Source organism: Sesamum indicum, linkage group LG6 (genome assembly GCF_026168435.1).
Source record: "Sesamum indicum cultivar Baizhima isolate 11 linkage group LG6, ASM2616843v1, whole genome shotgun sequence".
Taxonomy (NCBI): Eukaryota; Viridiplantae; Streptophyta; class Magnoliopsida; order Lamiales; family Pedaliaceae; genus Sesamum; species Sesamum indicum.
This window is the reverse complement of record NC_142662.1, coordinates 5,301,980-5,322,017: the sequence shown is the minus strand read 5'-3', so window position 1 is coordinate 5,322,017 and position 20,038 is coordinate 5,301,980. Positions and strand designations below refer to the sequence as shown.

At 35.7% G+C, this 20,038-nt stretch overlaps 2 protein-coding genes and 1 long non-coding RNA gene across 6 annotated transcripts; 1 reads left to right on the top strand and 2 right to left on the bottom strand.

The window, feature by feature from the left end:
* Window positions 1–1,085: 1,085 nt before the first annotated feature.
* LOC148787654 (uncharacterized) lies at window positions 1,086–2,284 on the bottom strand. Its single transcript, XR_016066143.1, has 2 exons — window positions 1,960–2,284; window positions 1,086–1,737 (listed from the first exon to the last, which is right to left on the bottom strand). It is a non-coding gene; the product is annotated as an uncharacterized LOC148787654 (long non-coding RNA).
* LOC105165097 (LRR receptor-like serine/threonine-protein kinase FEI 1) lies at window positions 2,278–11,581 on the top strand. 2 transcript variants are annotated; one of them, XM_088882054.1, is made up of 14 exons: window positions 2,278–2,455; window positions 3,578–3,809; window positions 4,231–4,366; window positions 5,002–5,073; window positions 5,153–5,224; window positions 5,606–5,677; window positions 6,299–6,370; window positions 6,453–6,524; window positions 7,232–7,326; window positions 8,193–8,354; window positions 8,493–8,825; window positions 9,564–9,809; window positions 10,043–10,176; window positions 10,766–11,581. In XM_088882054.1, exons 2-14 carry the CDS (start codon window positions 3,716–3,718, stop codon window positions 10,982–10,984), a joined length of 1,779 nt encoding a protein of 592 aa, XP_088738180.1. In that variant the 5' UTR covers window positions 2,278–2,455; window positions 3,578–3,715; the 3' UTR covers window positions 10,985–11,581. The 2 variants fall into 2 exon arrangements, with proteins under 2 accessions (XP_088738180.1, XP_088738179.1); XM_088882053.1 differs by having other exon boundaries at window positions 7,229–7,326.
* A 1,013-nt stretch (window positions 11,582–12,594) lies between these two features.
* On the bottom strand, window positions 12,595–18,049 carry LOC105164979 (SH3 domain-containing protein 1). 3 transcript variants are annotated; one of them, XM_020694361.2, is made up of 11 exons: window positions 17,716–18,049; window positions 16,896–17,009; window positions 16,712–16,781; window positions 16,487–16,635; window positions 16,095–16,196; window positions 15,818–16,012; window positions 15,676–15,738; window positions 15,382–15,534; window positions 15,155–15,229; window positions 14,717–14,871; window positions 12,595–13,052 (listed from the first exon to the last, which is right to left on the bottom strand). In XM_020694361.2, exons 1-10 carry the CDS (start codon window positions 17,773–17,775, stop codon window positions 14,746–14,748), a joined length of 1,107 nt encoding a protein of 368 aa, XP_020550020.1. In that variant the 5' UTR covers window positions 17,776–18,049; the 3' UTR covers window positions 12,595–13,052; window positions 14,717–14,745. The 3 variants fall into 3 exon arrangements, with proteins under 3 accessions (XP_020550020.1, XP_020550021.1, XP_011082136.1); XM_020694362.2 differs by having other exon boundaries at window positions 12,595–12,895; XM_011083834.3 differs by lacking the exon at window positions 12,595–13,052 and having other exon boundaries at window positions 14,630–14,871; window positions 17,716–18,048.
* Window positions 18,050–20,038: the final 1,989 nt, after the last annotated feature.

Below are 20,038 nucleotides of genomic sequence, written 5' to 3'. Positions count from 1 at the left end.
ATGTAAAAAAAATAATTTATGTAGATACACTTTTATAAATAATTAAATGCACTCTAGTAATGGATTAACAGTATTTTTTGTTAGACGTTCTGTTCGAGGTGATAAATTTAAATATATTATTCAAATAATGTAATATATGAATTAATCGCATAGAATTTTTATATTATTTTGTATTTTTTAAAATTTTTTAATTATTCCAATGATGTAGAAAATATTACGTACAAAATATTAAGTGGTTAAAATAAAATGTATTTGCATTTAAAAATCAAATACAAACCTCACCAAAGAAAATATTATACATCTAACATGTATATCAACTCTCTAATGCATCCTTCAATTTTTTATAATTTGAAGATCCACATAATCCAATATTAACTAAATATAATTTATAACTACAGATTGCAATGGTTTGAAAAATATATTTTGGATTAATACGGCGTATTGTCCAATTAAACTATGATAATGAAACCCTTAAGTCATTGAATGATAAATGACGCACACAACCATGTTCCCGTTAACTTTATAATTAACATATGACAACAAGTGACTGGCTCACATATTCTACAACACCACTAATACTTAAGGACCGTCACGTCAACGTGGTGGAATTCCGGTTGGTCGCCGCGAGCGTGCTATACTGTCTACCTCACTATGCGAATGGCCTCCACGGTCGGATTGCACGCCAAAGCGACGAATGTAATCTGTCCATGACCCGATCCCGCCAACTCCCGAATCCATGTCCAAACTTCTACGTGGCGCTAATGAAATATTGCGCGCCAATCGTGGGCCACCATCCCCACGAGCTACCTGTTCCTCAACATCCCAACTGGCAATATGGGTATGCGTTTGGTTTTGAAATGATTAATTTTAGAAAAAATAATTATGCCATTTTAATCAATAATTTTATAATAAGTTATATCAATGCAGATTATAGTAAAAATTAAAAATAATTGAATTAATTATACAAATACATATTAGAGTTAAACATAAAGGATAATTAAGTAAAGAATGATTGTTGTGGAATTAAAAATTAAAAATATAGTTTTTATAAAAAAATATTACTCGGATGGAATTGATCATAAAAATAATTATTAAAAAATAAATTAAATAGCATTAAAATTGTTCTTGTACTGGAAATTTAAATTTGAATTGTTCAATTGCAAGACCAAACAAGGCTTAATTGACAACCCTAATTTTGAGATGGCGAAAGGTGAAGATAATATATTGGGATAAATATAATAAGAATAAAGAGAAAAAGAAAAGGCAAAAGGAAAAAGGAAAAAAGGGCACTATTTCAGTGTACTACAACACAACATTACACTAAACTACACCACCGCTCCACCGTTGAGAATCTACAAAGCCCGGCCGCAGCGGCCGGCGACGACTCTTCCACCATATCAATCGGAGGCAGGACCCTCCCGTCGGCAAATAAAGCTCGCCCATTTCTTGGAAGCTCCTGAACAAGCCCTTCCTCGAGCTCCACAGCCGGTCCGCCAGCACCACCGCCGTCCCCGAACCTCCTCTCCACCTCCAAGTACTCCCCAAGAGATGCCCTTCTGGAGTCACACTCGTCCCTGCACAGCCTCCACCACCTCTGCCTTTTTCTCTGTTTGGAGAAAAATGGGCTGAAGAGCAGGAGATAATCATCCAATATGGGATCAAGAACGGTATAGATCTGAAGAAGAAGGAAGACGATGAACAGAGGTGAAGGGCGATTTCTACGAGGAAAGGCGATTTCTGCAAGAGAGGAAAGAGAAAATCTTCTGCTGTAAATGAAAACAGTCAGTTTTGTTCCCCACTATTATTACAAAAACACCTAAAAATGAAATAAAAATGGGTAAAACACTGCATGCCAAACATTACATTCATTTTGGGCCATCTCTGAGATGGCCCAAAAACAAACCCAAACATAAGGCATATTTTTTATTTAAAAAAAAAAATTGCTTTATACTAAATTACCATTTGATGTTGAATGGTCATAATAGTGATAGAGGACCAAATTAGTAAATTCGGTCACGCATTCCGTCACCAAAATCTCCAGCTCTCCACCACAACACGCGGCGTCGGTCGCACGTGCGGTATGTCGCAATGGCACGTGCCGGCCCACTCCACCCTCATTGGCTCCTCCTACTCATTTGCCCTTTTAGTTCGAGCATCTATTCTCTCTCTCTCTCTTTCTCTCTCTAAACCTCTTTCACTCAAATCTATCACTCTCCTCCACTCCCTACTGCGCACATACATACATACATACGCAGATAGATATATATAATATATATATATACACACGCATATAATTCTAGTGAGAGAAAGAGGGCCTTTAATTTTTTGTTGCCATTACATAACTTTACAGCTCAACTCTCAATTTCCTTGTGCCCCCCTCTCTCTCTATCTTTCTCTCTCTTAGTTGAGCTGAAATTGCACAGATCAAATCTGCTGCTACTGCTGCCACCTCAAGGTATTTTGCTTCTTGTTTTTGTTTATTTTTTTACTGAAAATCGCTAGTGTCATTCTGAAATTTAAGTATGGCCGTAATTTTCTGGGTGGAAGATAGCCCAAAGTTGTAAAAACATATAGGCTTGTGTTTGGGGATTAAGTGAATTTAGTTGTGGCTAGTTGAAGCCAATCCAAAGCTGTAAGGTGCTTGTGCTTTGTGTTTCTGGGTGTTGATTATGGATGTGGCTTTTGATGATGCAGTTCGGTTGAATTGGGGAAATGTCGATGAAATATGAGCTTTGATGGGAGAACAAGTAATGGGTATGCACGAGCATCCTAGATTAAGCTGTTTGGTATATATGTTTTGATCGCATGTAAATTGAGCCTTGGTTCTGTTCCAAGTTTGTGCGCACACAAGTTTTAGAAACAAGGAGAATCTATTGCTTTGGAGGAGGAGAAAACTGGAATCTGTGTTATATACTGGTGAACAAAGTTTCCCATTCAAATTGATGTTGCTCTCTCAAGATGAGAAAGGGAAGTGAAAGAGAGGGTTTAAGATAATTTTTCTCTTTTAGAAAACTAGGAGAAATGTCTGTAAAACATGTGAGTTTCAATCTGCAAAAGCCCATGTTATTTTAGTTACTTGGCATCAGATTGGCAGACCATCAAAATTAGAGTAGATAGACCCATTCCTGAAAAATCTACTGATCTTAGCTCAGCAGTGATGTTTAAGTTTTTCAGATAACCTTGTTAAGATAGCACAAAATGTAGGCTGTTACAGCTTGCTATTTCACGTTTATCAGTAGGCAGATATTGCCTTACTGCTTTTTTCTCGCATTGTGTTTGGTTCTGTTATGTGGAGGGAGATTTCGTTCTTATATTGTAATGCATTAACCACTTCTTTGGCCCCGTGCTGTAGAATCTGTCTTATAAAACTACTAAGACAAACTTTAGCTGGAACAACTGTGCTTGAATTACAGCTGGGTATCCCTCCCTGGTCATGACTCTCAGAATATTATCAGCAAGGATGGAATTCTTCTTTGCCTACATTGATGCATCAGCTTGCTGCATTCTTATTGAAATTTCATTTCCATTTTCTTCATTATTAATTTATATGAACTAATAACTTAAATTTCTTATACAGGAGGTACTCTCTTATAATTCTTAAAGTGGCCACTCTATGGCGTGATCAACTTAGTTACCACATGTCCAGTGGAATAATTGTACAGCTTCATACATCTGATGATTTGTATCAACCTTATTATGCTTGACGTGAGCCACGATGGGCATTTTCACTGTGAATTCTCGGCAGTGGCTTTTATGCGTCCTATTGCTTTACAGTCTTGCAAAAGAATTTGAGGCTCTGAGTCCTGATGGTATGCTGGTTAAGTTAATATCCATTTTCATTTTCCTAGCACGTTATGTAGTTGAGAGAGTAGATCTGCAGAGGATACTTGGCTTTGACTAAACATTACAACTGTATAAACACAAACACAATGGTGAATACTAAATACTACTATTACATTACATTCACCAAGTAGATTCAGATTCTTTATCATATTACAAAGCATTGTCAGAACTTTTTGTTGGATTATATTTGAATGGTGAGATGTGTTGAAAAGTTGAGGTGAAATGTGTTGGAAAGTTGATGCACCAGGCAGATTCTAATACAGCAGAATTTGTGGTGTACCCGTGCAAATTAGCAAAAGAAAGGGTAGTACCCAAGTTCTGGTGGATGGCCTACATGCGACCTAACCTTTGAAATAGGAACGCTTATGCTTTGCTTTTGATTTGCAGGTCAAGCTCTCGTCAACTTTAGGACAGCCATCATTAATTCAGATGGAGTTCTGCTTCAGTGGAGACCAGAGGACGAGGATCCATGCGGATGGAAAGGAGTAAAATGCGACTTCAAGTCGAAAAGAGTCACAGCCTTGTAAGTTCCTTGATACTTCATTCACGTCTTTCCCTGTATGAACTGCGGTCGTTGCTTTCTGGATAACCTAAAATTATGAATATATTCCAAAAGTAAAGGATTTTCCAGTTTGTATATTTTTTAAATATCATGCTTCCAGTGTATGGTGTGCTTCGATTATTTTGTTGCATTCAAAGTTCATGCATCACTTTATGACACATCTCAGGAAACCAAGCAAGATATATTCCTTTTTCATCTATACATGTTTGATATAAAAATTAGCTCAAGTGGCTTTTCCACTCAATGCCTTAAAAGTTTGACTGGCAAAAAGGTGTTTCTTAAACTTGAAAGTCATATAAAATTTGCTTTTTTGGGCTCATTAAAATTACAATTGATTTAACCCCTAAACCTCTTATTGCCAAATTGTTAGTATTTTCTTGTGTAAGAGACTTGCCTTTAAAGTTTAAATAGTAGTGATTATAATTATTTTATTGACTACCAATCCAAGAAAGAGTTGTCTCTTCTGTTGTGTACCCAAATGGTAAACTATGTGTTTCCTTCATATTGTGAATATGTGGAGATCGATATGCAATCTAATGGAAGTTGCATTATGCATAAATTTACTGCTAATTGATTGGTATACTTTAATGGTGCAGGAGCCTCCCTAACCACAAGTTGAGTGGACCTATATCACCAGATATTGGGAAGCTAGAAAGCCTGCAATTTCTGTATGCATCTTTTGCTTTTTATTCTTTCACATCTTTACCAAACCTCCTGCTGATGCTGAGTTGAACTACTTGTTTGTAGAGCTCTTCATGACAACAATTTATACGGGGCAATCCCTCCAGAGCTGGGGAACTGTACACAGCTGCAATCAGTGTAAGTCAATAGAGTAGGCTTTTCTTCGTTTCTAGAGTGAACACACTGAAAGTCAATCAAATTTTCAAAAAAATATGCAAAAACGGCAGCTAGAGTACTGATGTCAAGGTGATGCTAGGATGGGTCTTCTACAATTTCCTTGAAAACTGTTGGTTGTGTAAATTTTTTGAATTTTCAAAGATAAAAAGAGTTCTTGTGTTTTTTGTTTGACTGACCTTATTTGTCTTCTTGGTTCCGAGTCATTGTGTGATAGAAGGACAAGCAAAAATGATTAAGAGACACTGCAAGTTATTCTACTTCATTTTATTCTCTTATGTGTCAGTGTAAATCTTTTTTTCTTGTTTCGTTCATGTCTGACTTCTTGCTTTCCATTTTTTGCAGATTTCTGCAGGGTAACTACTTAAGTGGATTGATTCCAAGTGAATTAGGAAACCTTTCTCAGCTGGAGAATCTGTAAGTAATTATACTCCCATTTCTCCGTTACCACTGTTGTGTGCTTGAATTTTTAGTTTTGTCATCTGTATTATTGGAGTCCTCTTGTAATGGAAATCCCTGGTGGGACAAAACAATTGTTTCCTAAAACCACGCTCTCAACAAATATTTTCTTGGTGAATATAGCTAATTATGTTTTCAAAAGTATTGCAAGATTGATGGAATAGGGAATTTTATATGCCCCATGAGAAACTCCTTTTATGCTGTTGTGTTATGAGATCTGAAGCAAGGACACAAAACATAGAAACCTCGCTCTAGTAAATGAGCTTAATATATTGTTGGTTTCAATGGACCTGATTCCAATTTATGTAATATCAGACTGAAGTTTTATCCACTCAGCACTAGATTCTATCAGTTGATTATGCTGAACCAAGGTCCATGAAAATATACTGTTGAAATTCTGATGAGAACTGTTATTAGTTCATACTTTTGATTCTCTGTCAATGTAGCAAGTTTGGCTATTGGTTATCTTCAACTGTATGTGATGGGACTTCAACATTGGTGACCCTAAAAATGCACATACAGACAGTACAGCTAACACTGCTCGAAGTTGACGTTTTCTTCCTATGCTTCTTTTTTCAGGGATCTTTCAAGCAACTCTCTCAGTGGAAGCATTCCTGCTTCACTTGGGAAGTTAAGCAAGCTCTCAAGTTTGTAAGTGACCTCTTCATTTGCAAGGTTACTCAGTCATGTATTATTCTTCTCTTCTAATCAGTGTCTTTTATGATGTTTGAAGCAATGTATCAACAAACTTTCTGGTGGGACCTATACCCTCTGATGGTGTTCTTGCAAACTTTCGGAATGATTCGTAAGTGATAAATTTTTGTAAATGTTCTATGTGATGTTCATACTCTATTCTTGCTGCTTTTACTGTGGTATATTTATATTTTTCTTTCCCTTCTGTTTGGTTTTACTGCTTGTTTGCCACTGACTGGTTACTCCTCTTATCTAACTGTTTTTAGATTGAGAATAAATGAGAAACAAGAAAGCAAAGGAGGAACATGATAGTTTACTTTTGAGCCCACTTCTTGAACTTCTAGACAAGGCAAATGGAAGAAAAAGAGTCTCAACACTTTTTGAATGCCAAATGGAAGAAAAAAGTCCAACCTTCTCCGATCATTCACTTGATTTGTTATTTTAGGTTTCTGTCTTCTTGTCTTCCACCCAGGAAAAAGCTGTTAGATTCTTATATTATAATTTCTTGACCAATGCGGACAAAGTAATAAAAATGCATCAAAGTTACCCAGTTGCAACAGAAAGTAATACATCAGAAAGTGTTTATGTTTGGGCTGAATATGACTTTTAAAGCAAGTTAGTTCTAAATGAATGAGGATTGTTGGATCTATTGGCTGCCTACAGAAGGACTGCTATGGCATCTAATGCACAAAGTGACTAGCCTCATACAGAAATTGTAACCTTTCTGCTTTCCATTTTGGTCCTAATATGTTTTCAGCCTCTTTTCCTTTCTACATCTTTTCTTATGCTTTAACTGCTACTTGATTCTCCTCTCAGCAGTTTCGTTGGCAATCGCGAGTTATGTGGCAAGCAAATCCAAGCATGCAAGAACAATGATGGTGGTCCTTCAGCATTTTCTCAGCCTCCTGGTTCAGGTAAAATGTTTTGGTGTGGGAGACTGTTCATTTACTGATATTCTAGTTATCCAGTGAGCTATCACCTCAAAATTATCTCTTACAAAGATTGCTTTTCCGCACAAAGATGCTGTAATCAACTTACAGAAAATAGTCTCATTCCCATCTTGTGTCTAGCATATCTACTGTGCTAAGGGTATATATGCTATGAATGAAAGCAAGTTAGCCTTGTTGACCCTTGATTGACTTAAATCCTTATCGCTTTATGTGTAAGAGAAGCCAAAAGAATTAATTTGAGTATTTATGTGTCACTCCTTGGAAACTTCATTAGCTGATTGCTTCTGAAGGTTTATTAGCTTTTTTATTTCTTTAGCACACTTCACGTTCTTGAATTCATATCCATTAAGAAATGGAATATTTTACCATCGTTTTTCTTGAGTTTGACTGTGTACCATGTTGATAATCCTTGTTTCAGCATAAAGAATCTATTACACATTCAACAAAAAAAATTGATACTCCACCTGAAATCTTACCACGCAATAATGGGACATAAACGGATTGACACCTTAAGAATGTAGTTGGTGATTTAAACCACATTATCAACATCTTTTATTGACCTTGCTCTCCTATGTATTTCTTCACGGTTTGTTTCTCAACTTGCAATATAAGGTTTGCAGATTATAATACAGTAGTAGCATGTTAGTCACATTTCTTGATTCTTTTCTGAACCAGACTGTGATGTGGAGCATGTTTGTTGAGAACTTATTTGAGACTGTAGTAAATCCTTCTCGTTGATCACAATATTTGTTTTCTGGCCATTATTATTATATCTTTCCCATTTTGTCCTTTTGAAACAGAATATGACCTTGGTCTTTGTGTGTCTTTAGCTCAATCCCAGGCCAAAAAGAATTCAGGGAGGCTTCTTATAAGTGCACTGGCCACGATGGGTGCTTTGCTTCTAGTAGCACTTATGTGCTTCTGGGGTTGTTACCTGTATAAGAGGCTTGGTAAAAATGATGGCAAAGGCCTTGCAGTGGATGTCAGTGGAGGTGTGGATCTAACACCCATGCTTGAAAAATCAGATCTGCATCTTGGTTCTTTTGTTTTCCTATATCTTGTCAGAATTTTGCCCTTTGTTTCTTTAAGTAAAATAACATGCCTGATGTTATGTTTTGATATTGCTTCAGGGGCCTCAATTGTAATGTTTCATGGAGACCTGCCCTACTCCTCAAAGGATATCATAAAAAAACTGGAGAATTTAAATGAAGAGCATGTAATTGGTGCTGGAGGCTTTGGAACAGTGTATAAGCTTGCAATGGATGATGGCAATATATTTGCATTGAAAAGGATTGTGAAGGTAAATGAAGGCTTTGATCGTTTCTTTGAGAGGGAGCTTGAAATTCTTGGAAGCATCAAACACAGATACTTGGTGAACCTTCGAGGATATTGCAATTCCCCGACATCCAAATTGTTAATATATGATTTCTTATCAGGAGGCAGCCTGGATGAAGCTCTTCATGGTTCGGACTCCTTCATGCGTTTCAATATTTTTAAAGCTATCTGAAAGTTTTGGTAGTTATCATAAACTGGCTATTACTTGCAACATGCATATTTGCATTTCATAAAAATGCATAATTCTATACATAAAAAAGTTAGTAGCTGCAGGAAAATTTGGAGGAATTTTGACCACTCAGTGGTATATTACCCACTAATAAAGGTATGGACACTGTATATTTATTGTCTGAGTCCATCCAATCATATGGCATCCTGGAGTGCTTTTCGCTTGGAAGAAATGTGGATGGGCAACATTTTAATTGTAAGATGTCTAATAATCCATCAGTCCCTATATTATCCCATTTTAGTTTAGCTGGAAAAAGTAATATTTTGGGTTAGACTTTTGTCCTTGGTGTCACATCTTCCCTTGAGTGAGAGAGTACTTTTGGGGAAGAATAAGTACCAATTCTGGAAATAAGACGCAATAGTGCATTCTGAAAAGGAAATATCTTGATTAATTTGCAACAGAGTAACTGTTAATTAGGCAGCCAAGATATAATTTCTGTTTCATGATTCAAAATTTCAAAATGTAATGAGTCCTGGATTTTCACATCCAAACTTCATTAACACTACGTGCTTGTTTTCTCTTTGATATTAGAATTGTTGTTCAAATATTTATGTTCTCTTGTACTAATCTATGCCATTCATTCTGGTATAGATTGCTTGTTTTTTGCGATATGATTATAGTGTCTGTTTGAATGCAGAGAGAGCTGAGCAACTGGATTGGGAGGCTCGTTTAAATATAATAATGGGAGCTGCAAAAGGCCTCGCCTATTTGCATCATGATTGTTCGCCTCGAATTATTCACCGTGACATCAAGTCAAGCAATATTTTGCTTGATGGAAACTTTGATGCTCGAGTGTCTGACTTTGGCCTGGCTAAATTGTTGGAGGATGAGGAATCCCACATCACAACAATTGTTGCTGGCACATTTGGGTATCTAGCTCCTGGTAGGGTCACAAAATTCTAGTATTTTGTTCTTGGGCTCGTCTTTTGCATTTCTGAGTTGGGATAAGGCTATCATTATGGGGTTGACTTGTCATTGGAAATGATTTTCAAATGTCAACCAGAAGATAGGCTGATCTGCCATCATGTTTCTCTTAGAACTGTTATTTCTATCACAATTTACTTCATTTGTGTGCATAATGGTGATAGTTAATTCCATGAATGTTACATTTGACAGAGTATATGCAGAGTGGAAGAGCTACAGAAAAGACTGATGTTTACAGTTTTGGTGTTCTGGTGCTTGAAATTGTAAGCGGAAAGCGGCCTACTGATGCGTCCTTCATTGAGAAGGGCCTCAACATTGTTGGATGGGTATGGAATTTCCCTTCTCTCTAAGGTCTAAAGCTTTTAGTGTCTAATCATTGGTCTTTACTTCACTTCGAAGATGAAAATGTGAAAATAGATTCAAAGTTCTGTGGTGCTTTCTGTTGTGTAGACACAATGCCACCAATTGGTTTGTGCTTAGCATGAGGCGTGATAAGCAATTGAAAAAAAACGTCTAGATTCTTTTTCTTAGGATTTTACTTTTAGTTATCGTTTTGTTTCTCCAAGACGAATCATGAGACTAGAATGAATTGTTCTGTCAAAGTTATTTGGTTATTCTCCTCCATAGGGTGTAAGAAACCTGTTACTGCTGGTCTCGAACATATAATGTGATGTTGAAGTTGCCTGAGTTAATATTACGCTTGATCCGTCCTGTTCTAAAGTTAAACTTCTGCTGGGGAAATCCAAGTCTCAAGTGCCTGTATGGAAACTTTAAGTTTATTGGATCCCACTGAATTAGCTTATATCTCTGACTTTCTAGAGGGTAGAATTCCTTGGAAAAAGACGCTCAAATACATGTGTTGAAGATTTTTATCCTCACCTCTCTTGAATCATATATTTACTTTTCATGCTGCAGTTGAACTATTTAGTTTCAGAAAGTAGACAAAGAGAAATAGTAGATCCACACTGTGAAGGAGTGCAGACAGAAAGCCTTGACGCCCTACTATCAATTGCCATCCAGTGTGTTTCCTCAAGTCCTGAGGATCGTCCAACCATGCATAGGGTGGTCCAAATACTCGAATCCGAGGTTATGACGCCATGTCCTAGTGACTTCTATGACTCAAACTCTGATTAAGGGCATATGATGTGGACAAAGAGATTTCCATCTATTATCATCAGCTGCATTATGTGGCAAACACGAGCACAGAAGAGATCAGAGTCTGCTTTAATTTATTTCCGACTTTATTTATTCAATTCTTTCTCAAAAAGGAAAAAAAAGTGTGATTGGACAGGCTTGTGATTCTCTTGATTCATCATTAGAGCAAGTGGTCTGCCAGCATCATGTTCCAGGTTCTTCACCCGCCGTTCTACCTTTGGTCTCCTCGGTTAGCTCAGCCGCATCAGGTTTTTCTCTCTCTCGATGAACAGACGGCATTTTTTTGATAGCGGTATGAGCTGTTGGTCCTTACCTTTGTCTTGTCTTCTGGTAATTCCTCCGAATCAATTGTATATGAAATGGTGAAATTGATCAGTGTCTCCACACACTGAAGGATCCTTGTTATTGGTTACATTTTTGTATAATATTTCCATCCCAATTATTCATACTATAGGTTACTGCAAACTTTTTGTTCGATGTTGTAGGTTCTCTTATGTTTTGGAGAAAAATGTTCACTTCGTAACTCTACAAGAGAGCCTCAGATAATGCATTTACCTGTCATTTCTCCTACAAGCATTTCTGATGTATGTATGGTGGGTTTTCTAGCATTCCTCTTACCTGTCATTTTGCTTACAAGCATTTTTGTTTTTGACTTGATGATGAATCAGACCCTTCAAATTTGTAGTCGTGCTGTTTTTCTTCTATTATTATTATTGATTGAATGTGTTACATTATTACATCATTAATATCAATAAACAACCTTCGGGAGGGAAAATGTGTTACATTATTACATCATTAATATCAATAGTGAACTTTAACATTTGTGCAAAATGTCATTTCTCCACTGGAGAAGGTATGAGCGCATGGATTATAAAACATTAAATAATAAAGCATGAATAGGTTGTGTTTATAAAAATTTCAGACTTTTAAATGGATTGAATAGTTGAGAAAATTTAAGTCCACTTATAAGGCGTCAAAAATTTTAGTCGCACGTAACTGAAAATCTTCCAAGTCCACTTGATTACTCCTCCGTGTGCTGCAGATTATAGAGTGTTTGCAAAAAAAATTATTTTTCAAGAAGCATTTTTTTTAGAAAAGAAATTGAGAATGATAATCGAATCAAAAGTGAATGGTATTTACAAAATATGTAAAAAGCATATAAAAATTAAATTGAGCAATATTTTGAGAATTAAAATATTTGTAAAATAAACTTAATTGATTAAAAATTGTTTTGTTCCCAAGTGTTAAAAGATACAATTTTTGCTTAATATCTACCCTTGTTTTTTGTAAATAATAAATTATTTTTTGTCAAAAAAGTGCATTTAATTTTAATCAGTATAAACTAAAAAAGGTAAATTTAAATAAAGATTATTATAATAAGAGTAAAATAATTCAAAAAAAGTTGAATTTATTTACAAAAAAATCAAAGCAGCAAAAAGCACCTTCAAGGTGCTGATAATTTTTAGCTTAAAAGTGTTTCTTTTACCAGTTTCGGAGGTAGAAGTTGGCAACCCAAAAAGCTTAAAAGTAACTTTTTGGAGCCAAAAAATGAAAAGTCCTTTTAAAAACTTTTGCAAACACTCCATATGTGCCAAAAAAATCAATTACATAAGCTCTCATTTTTTCAAAACCAAGAAAAAAATATAATTCCTCATGATTTGTTTATATTACAAATGCTAATTACCACCAGGAAATTAGTAACTATCATATTTTTAAACCACAATAATTGGACTTGATTTTGCTCACATCTCATCTCCAGAAAATCCTCTTTTCCACAAATCAAATTAAGCAATCTTCTCTTACATTTTGAGAAATCAGCATGGATTCAATTGATTTCTGCAACCCTCTTTTAGCTGTATCCTCTTCTTGATTTTGCATTCACTGCAGTACCTGATTCACCACATTTCCACTCTACTTTCCAATTATTTGAATTCCATTTCTGAACATCAAAATCCCCAAAATCTTTCACATTAATTGCAATCAAATGGCACAGACAGCCCTGCACCATTCCTATATAAAGGCCTACCAGCAAGGCCATACAACACACCTGTACAAACACCAAAGATGAAAGAACACTGCAATCTGGTTACGAGCAAATACCAAGTTGGCTACGATTCGGTCGTGTTCATGGCATCTCATCACTCAATAAAACTTTCCCACGACAATGTCAGTGATGATATGCAATGAACATCGATCAATTTGTAGGATTCTTCATATGTTGTCAGCCAAAAGTGTTCTTCATAGCAGAAAACAGAGTCGATGCATAACTAGAGGGTTTAGTATTCTTACACTAATGTCATCTTCCAATGTTATTGATCCCTTTGCTTTCAGCAGAGGAACTTTATATGTTCTTTATTGAGTCTCTGCTCTGCTTTTTGTTATTCTACCACATACGATGATTTTTTTCCTGGAATAAACTCGAAAGACATAAACGGGGTGATTTCATGCTACCTATGTGGGATGAGAACTGTTCCTTAGATCATAATATGAAGATGATAAAGTGAAATGCCAACATCATCATGTATGATCCGACTGTCTAAATCCAAGTTGTGCTGCCATCCAGATTCCACATGGACAAAGAGCAAACTTCCCTGTCCTATAGTTCGTGATTTTTTCATGAAAGTAGTCTACTTCTGGAATTTCTATCTACATGTGAAAGCTATTTCAGATGTTTTCTTAGTGATGGAGGAAAAAATTTACCTACTTCATAAAAATGATAAATAATTAATTATTGTTAATACTTTCCATTATTAAGTGATTAAATGTGATATGGTAAGTAGCATGATTTTCTCCAATAAATGAAACCTAGAAACCAGACCAAGTTCAAGGAGAGTATGGACCATAGAAATATGTCCAGGTTCAAGGAGATAATGTTACGGTTGCTAGCAGAACGTCTCTAATGAACAAAGCCCAGAAAGGAAGCCAGGTTCAGAAAAGACAACATAGCACGATTCCAGACCTTGATCAATGCAAGAATGAATGACCAACCACTATATAAGCCCTACAAGGCAGAAGAAAAAGAAAAGAGACTTGCACTATATTTTATTTTAGTGTGATGGTGCTATATTACACCTCAATGAATAAAATTTATTTGATCTCATTTTTGTACTATCACTTAGACAAGAAAACCTTAATGTGACAGTTGATTCCCTAAACCTTGTTCCAAGGGTGGTCCATAAATTAAAGGGACAATTACATTTATATCCACCTATGGTCTATTTACACAAACCATCATTGTCTTTTAAAAAAACTACACATACACCAACCATAAATGTCAGCATCACTTACACAAGCCACTCATATTTTTTGAAAAATTACACATACACCCCTCAAAAACATCAACATCATTATACAAACTATCCCTGTTTTTTTTGCCAGCCAGGGGGTGGTTTCTGTAATTACACAAAAGACGATGGTGGGGTTTGTATAAATAGACCATAGATAAGGGTGTAAATGTAATTATCCCTAAATTAAAATAAAAGCAAACAATGTCTAGCCCACAACTCAGTTCAAACCCTTTTAGCACTGCCCTTCAAGTATTGTTATAGGTGTAACATTGACATAAAAGAATAAAGTCTATTTTCCATATGACGAGAAAGTAAACTTGCATGTGAAGCTCCATAATGAAACAAAGACACAGAACAATAATACTAAACACGGGAAAGAACACTGTAACTGTCTGTTGTATAACATTGATGTACAAATACTCACCCTATGGGGACACAAATATAGAATCATATTCACGGTGAAGAATCGTCTCCAGCTAATTTGCTTGTTGGAATTCTGTCTATCTTTTCTACATAAGCTGAGGGAAACCATCCGGCTTTGCCTTCGCATTCTCCTTCGGACCATCCATTTGAAGTCACCTACACGAGCAATTAGCAAATCACAAGTAGCAAACAAAGAATCAACTCATATCAAGGACTTTTAATTCTCTTGAAATATGCTCGTGGTGCAGTTAGCCTGTCAGTGCCACAAAGTTGGTAGAAAAACACAAATAATTTGAAATTAGAAACTAGAACACAAACTGCAATGGTTATAAACAGAAAATGTATGAGATATCCGGAGAAGATACATGATGCAGAAAAGCAGTGACAATTATGAAATTCTTAAAGAGCACGAAATAAGCTTGTTAACGCATTTTAATACCTGCCGGACTACGACATAATTATCAACCTCAAGACTTAGCTCGCCATCTGCTTGAGCATCAAATGGGTGTATGACCTGACAAAGTATGAATATTAGAAAGAACATAAAGATGTTGTGCCTACAGATTGACAAGATTAACACATATTAATACTCGCCCATCTGCTTGAGAAATAGTTGAATTCGTGGAAGGCCCAGTGTGAAGCAGTTAAACCGTGAAAAAGAATTACCTTTGCAATGAAGTAGTTATCACCATTATCCTCGTCATCCTGACCATGAAGACTATTTGAAACAGTCCCATTATTAGGAGATGGGATATTCTCGTCCGTTGGTGGAATTTCTGATAGCAAGGAAGAGTCTTCCATTTGCTCCTCGAGAATCATCTAACAGAAGAGACGAAGAAGATGAAGCATAAAAGTAAAAATAGAATATTACGACCAATTTTACCTGCTCGGAAATAATATTGGTTGACATTGTCACCTGAATGAGTGAATATATGTAAAGAAGGGAGATATATAACGGACCTCAGAATGCAGCTTCTCCAAGATAGCAACAACATTTCGATGATAAGATCTCTCAGCATCAACCTGTGTGTAAACTTTATGTAAGCTTCCATAGTGTAAAAAAAGATTATCTCAGTGAAACGCAAACTTCAACTGTTGGTACCATGACAAGAAGCTTCTGGAAAGTTGTCTCCTGTTGCTGCTCCTCTACGGACAACATAGCAGCAGTAGCTTCTCTTCCAAGTGCCAGCATGGAAGACTTGATCTCTGTCAACTTTTTCTCTGCACTTTTAAGCTTTAAGACGCTTTCAGCGGAAATATCTCTGGACTTTGATTGCCGTCGTATTACTTCAGCTGCCTAAATGGTAATTTAGAAGTCACAGGTTGAATCATCAATTAACACCAAATGGAGTTCACCAAAGACGAACGAAAGCACAAACCTGAATTTCAAACTCTTGCCGCATTCTATCATACTGGTGAGTCAAATGACGAGCATCTTCTAGAGGAGCACCATTTATCAGTGCACGAAGTGGCTCAGAAATCTACACGTCAGATATAAGTTATATGGATCAGAAACCTACTGGGATTAGCAATCTTCAATATTAGTTACAGTGCAAAAGTTTTCTTAAATGAGAACTTGTGCATTCATAGTTTGACATATGCTAATGCTTTTTTACCTGGCCAAGATTCTCGTGTTTCTACGCAGCACGAGTCAAACTGTTTCTTGAAAAGGTGCATAGGACAGATAACAAACGAAAACTGGAAGAATGTTCATATTTAAAGACGCACTTATATCGTACTTGATTTCTCAGTACATCAGCAACTGCTTTACCTGATAACTAAGAATCCCAAGCATTGTTTCTCTGTGATCTTCCATAGAGGCATGTGAGGTACCAAAACCCTGGGCAATCCTTGCAAGGGGAGAATCAGAATCTTGATTTTCAATTCCATACTTGCAACAATCTTCGGCCAACTTCCTAGCTACAAAGCAAAGCTGAAATTTATCTGTCCCACTCATCACTGGAGAAACTCAAGAGAAAGGCACAAGACCACACACCTATCTCCATTTGTTTTTTGCTTGCTGAAACGAATCCATCCAATCCACGTACAATATCCCTCTGGAAATGCTGTGCAACAAAAAGCTCCTTAAATGTGACTGCTGAAGTTATATAGGACAAATCATTAGATCCAGGAACCACAGACAGGATCAGAGGTAGAAAGACATGCCTCCAAAGCTTTACCTTCGCCGCCCTTGTAGATTTGTATAAATTCTGTAGTTGCTGATGGAGTTGCACGTCGGCTTCGTCAATCATAACCCCTCCATGACCCAGCTGCCCCAGTTGTCTAAGGATTGCCTGCCGGCAACATGAAACAATTAAAGACCAAAATCAACACAGTACGAGCACCTCATTGCTTAATAACGCCTTATCCGTTCTCCCTACGACATATGAGCAGTGACTTCACAGTAAAAATCATTAGAATGGTTTACGAAAGATATATGCATTCTTGAATCTCCACATTGTATCAAATGAGGTTCAGCTTACAACTCGCTCTCACGTGCTTTTGGGATCATCGGAACTAACAGCTCTAGGCTATCAACTAGAACAAAGTCGAATTTGCTAGCCTGTCACAGCACTTTAGACATGAATTTTAATCCCCAATACATCGAGAAGCAAACTGAGATTGAGGCTGATATAAAAAAATATCATCATCCTGTCCCTTTTGGTCGAATAGAACGAGCATCCAAACCATAAATATGACTGTATTTGGAAGCATCAGGTGGACTTCGGCGCAGAAAATTACACAAAAGATTTATACATTTCGTTTAACTCCTTTCCAACTTTAGAACTAAAGACATTTGGTTACGAATAATTTAGAACATGAAGGATATATATCAAATTAAAAAACAAGAGACATAAGACTCAGAAACAAATGCCCAAGAACAAATTCCTTCACAGAACAACATGATCAAACCCCAGAATCTCAACACGATTTCCTCAAAGATCAAGATTTTTCCAATAAAAAACATTCAACTACTGCACAAGAAGAAGAATTTCATACCTGTTGCTGCCTAGCCACTTGTTCTCTTAATTTACTTGCTTGCTTCTTTATAGCCTCCATGTTTGCAAACACAACATCAACCAACTCCCCCCTACAATCCACCAACTATATCACCCCCAAGAAAAACTCAAAAATCACACACACAACACACACAGTGAGAGGTTTATACACAGGAAATAAGGAAAGAACTGGATGAACCAATGATAGAAGAGTAGTGGGCTATTAGTGGTGTATTGGAGTACAGAACAGTTCTTGGACAAGAAAAGGTAAAGTGTATGGGCAGGTGTCGGTGAAAGTGGGAGTTGGAATTCAACTGCCCCACAATCCCAGCTCAAGTGGGACAAACTAATTTATTTACAACAAGAAAGGTAGAGAATTTATGGGCAGAAATTTTGGTAAAAAAGTCGTCTTTATTGGCTGTGTAAAAGCTTTCTTGTATTTTGTTCTTCAAGATTGTGAGCACGTGAACAAACTATACTTCCCACTTGATCCCATCATGTGTGTCCCTTTTCTTGGTACTATGATTCGTTGGGATTGACTAGGATCCAAACCCTTTCCTTAAAATTTCTAGTTATAATTTAGGTTTTTGTGTAATATTAATGCAGCAAATTTTCATCTATTTGACCAAGCCCTCAATTTATTTATCTGAAGTTTATTATGCATTTTATTTTTCTTAGCATATTTACGTATACACCTCATTACTTATAATTTATTTATACAAATAATTTATATTTTTTTAAAAAATTATACATATGTCTGTCAGAAACGTCAACATTATTTATACAAACTACTACTCACTTTTTAATTATACATATACCCCAAAAAATATCAACATCATTGCACAAATTACTAAAAATAATTCTTGTAATTATGTAAAAAAAATCAAAAAATTAAATAAGAATCGCAAATCAGAAGTATAAATTTAATTATTATTTCTCTTTGATCAAGAACATAAATAAATCTTGCATGATATGTTTCATTTAATATTTTAGGAGGGTCAAACTATGATTCATTAGTTTTTTGTTTGGTGTACCAATATACAACCTGAGCATGGGATGCACTGTTCGTCGTGTTTCAATATTTTATCAGAATTTAAATAATTTGTTTTATTTAATATTTTCCGACCAAATTTTGTAACTTTTTGAGTCCCTATTATAAACAAAATTATTATTTTTCTATTCATGTGAATGCTGAGCAGAGTGACCCAGAAAGACTCGAGCACTAAATGGGCCTTGGCCTATAACTTTAATCAGATGGGCCCATCAGATCGGGCAATCTTACAATGGGCCCCTCCATTCACAACCCATCTAAAAAGAGTTCATCAGAAGATAGTATCCACAAATTAAGTCGGCCCAGGGCCTTTTGTAATGGTCTCATGGGTATTAATTTTTTTTAATAGTAGTTGTTAATCTATTTTAATAATTATTATTAATCAATTATATATATTTAATATTAATAATTATTATATATTAATTATTTAATCCAAAATTAAGTAAAAAAATCGTCATGCAAGGTTCAAACAACAAATGATTATCATTTTAATTTTTATTACATTATTATGAAATAAGATTTCTCTTCAATTCTATTTTATTTTCTTCCCATAGATTAGCGCCTGTAAATTATTATTTCTGATAACTAAATCCTACCTATCATATGAAAACAAGAATAGTTACATCCACACCTCATAATTTATAGTCTCTTTACAACAATCATTTCTGCATTTTATATAATTAAGGAACCACCTATGATAACAAAAAATAGGGAGAGTTTGTGTAATGAAATTGATAGTCTCGATAGGGGGTGGGGGTACGTGTAATTTTTATTTTAAAAGAAATAAAAATTGTTTGTGTAAATGATATTGATGTTTCTAATAGGTGTATATGTAATAGAAAGACGAAATTGATTTGTATAAACAGACTATATACTAGAGAGTATAAATCTAATTATCCTGATACAATAAATTCCACTCAACTTCTTCCTTCACACGTATCAATGACGGAGAGGGCGTTTGGGCTAGTTTACGAGCTTTTTAAAATTATTTTATAAAATTATAACAAATTGAGGTAAGAAATAAAGAATTAAACTAGAACAAAAGACATTATTGCACCAATCCAAGTTTTAGGTTGTCTTGATTATTACCACAAATATTGTGGTGTGGTGTTGTGTTGTGTTTGTAGTAGATATGTTTGTACATTTGTTATTCAATGGTAGCCGTTGGCATCTCTATCCATTGCAACCATTTGTCCATGACACCCCTTCTCCATAAATCTTGCAAATTGACAAATAACTATTCTCATCCTTTTCTTTCTTTGTCAATATATAT

What these genes read in the sequence shown, in the direction of transcription:
- LOC105165097 (XM_088882053.1), top strand. Translation starts at nt 3,716, where the DNA reads ATGGGCATTTTCACTGTGAATTCTCGGCAGTGGCTTTTATGCGTCCTA. An exon ending in TGTACACAGCTGCAATCAGT is followed by an intron (nt 5,225 to 5,605) that starts GTAAGTCAATAG and finishes CATTTTTTGCAG; the next exon opens with ATTTCTGCAGGGTAACTACT. An exon ending in TTCTCAGCCTCCTGGTTCAG is followed by an intron (nt 7,327 to 8,192) that starts GTAAAATGTTTT and finishes GTGTGTCTTTAG; the next exon opens with CTCAATCCCAGGCCAAAAAG.
- LOC105164979 (XM_020694361.2), bottom strand. Translation starts at nt 17,775, where the DNA reads ATGGAGGCTATAAAGAAGCAAGCAAGTAAATTAAGAGAACAAGTGGCT. An exon ending in TGGAGAAGCTGCATTCTGAG is followed by an intron (nt 15,535 to 15,675) that starts GTCCGTTATATA and finishes CTCTTCTGTTAG; the next exon opens with ATGATTCTCGAGGAGCAAAT. An exon ending in ATTATGTCGTAGTCCGGCAG is followed by an intron (nt 14,872 to 15,154) that starts GTATTAAAATGC and finishes TTGCTCGTGTAG; the next exon opens with GTGACTTCAAATGGATGGTC.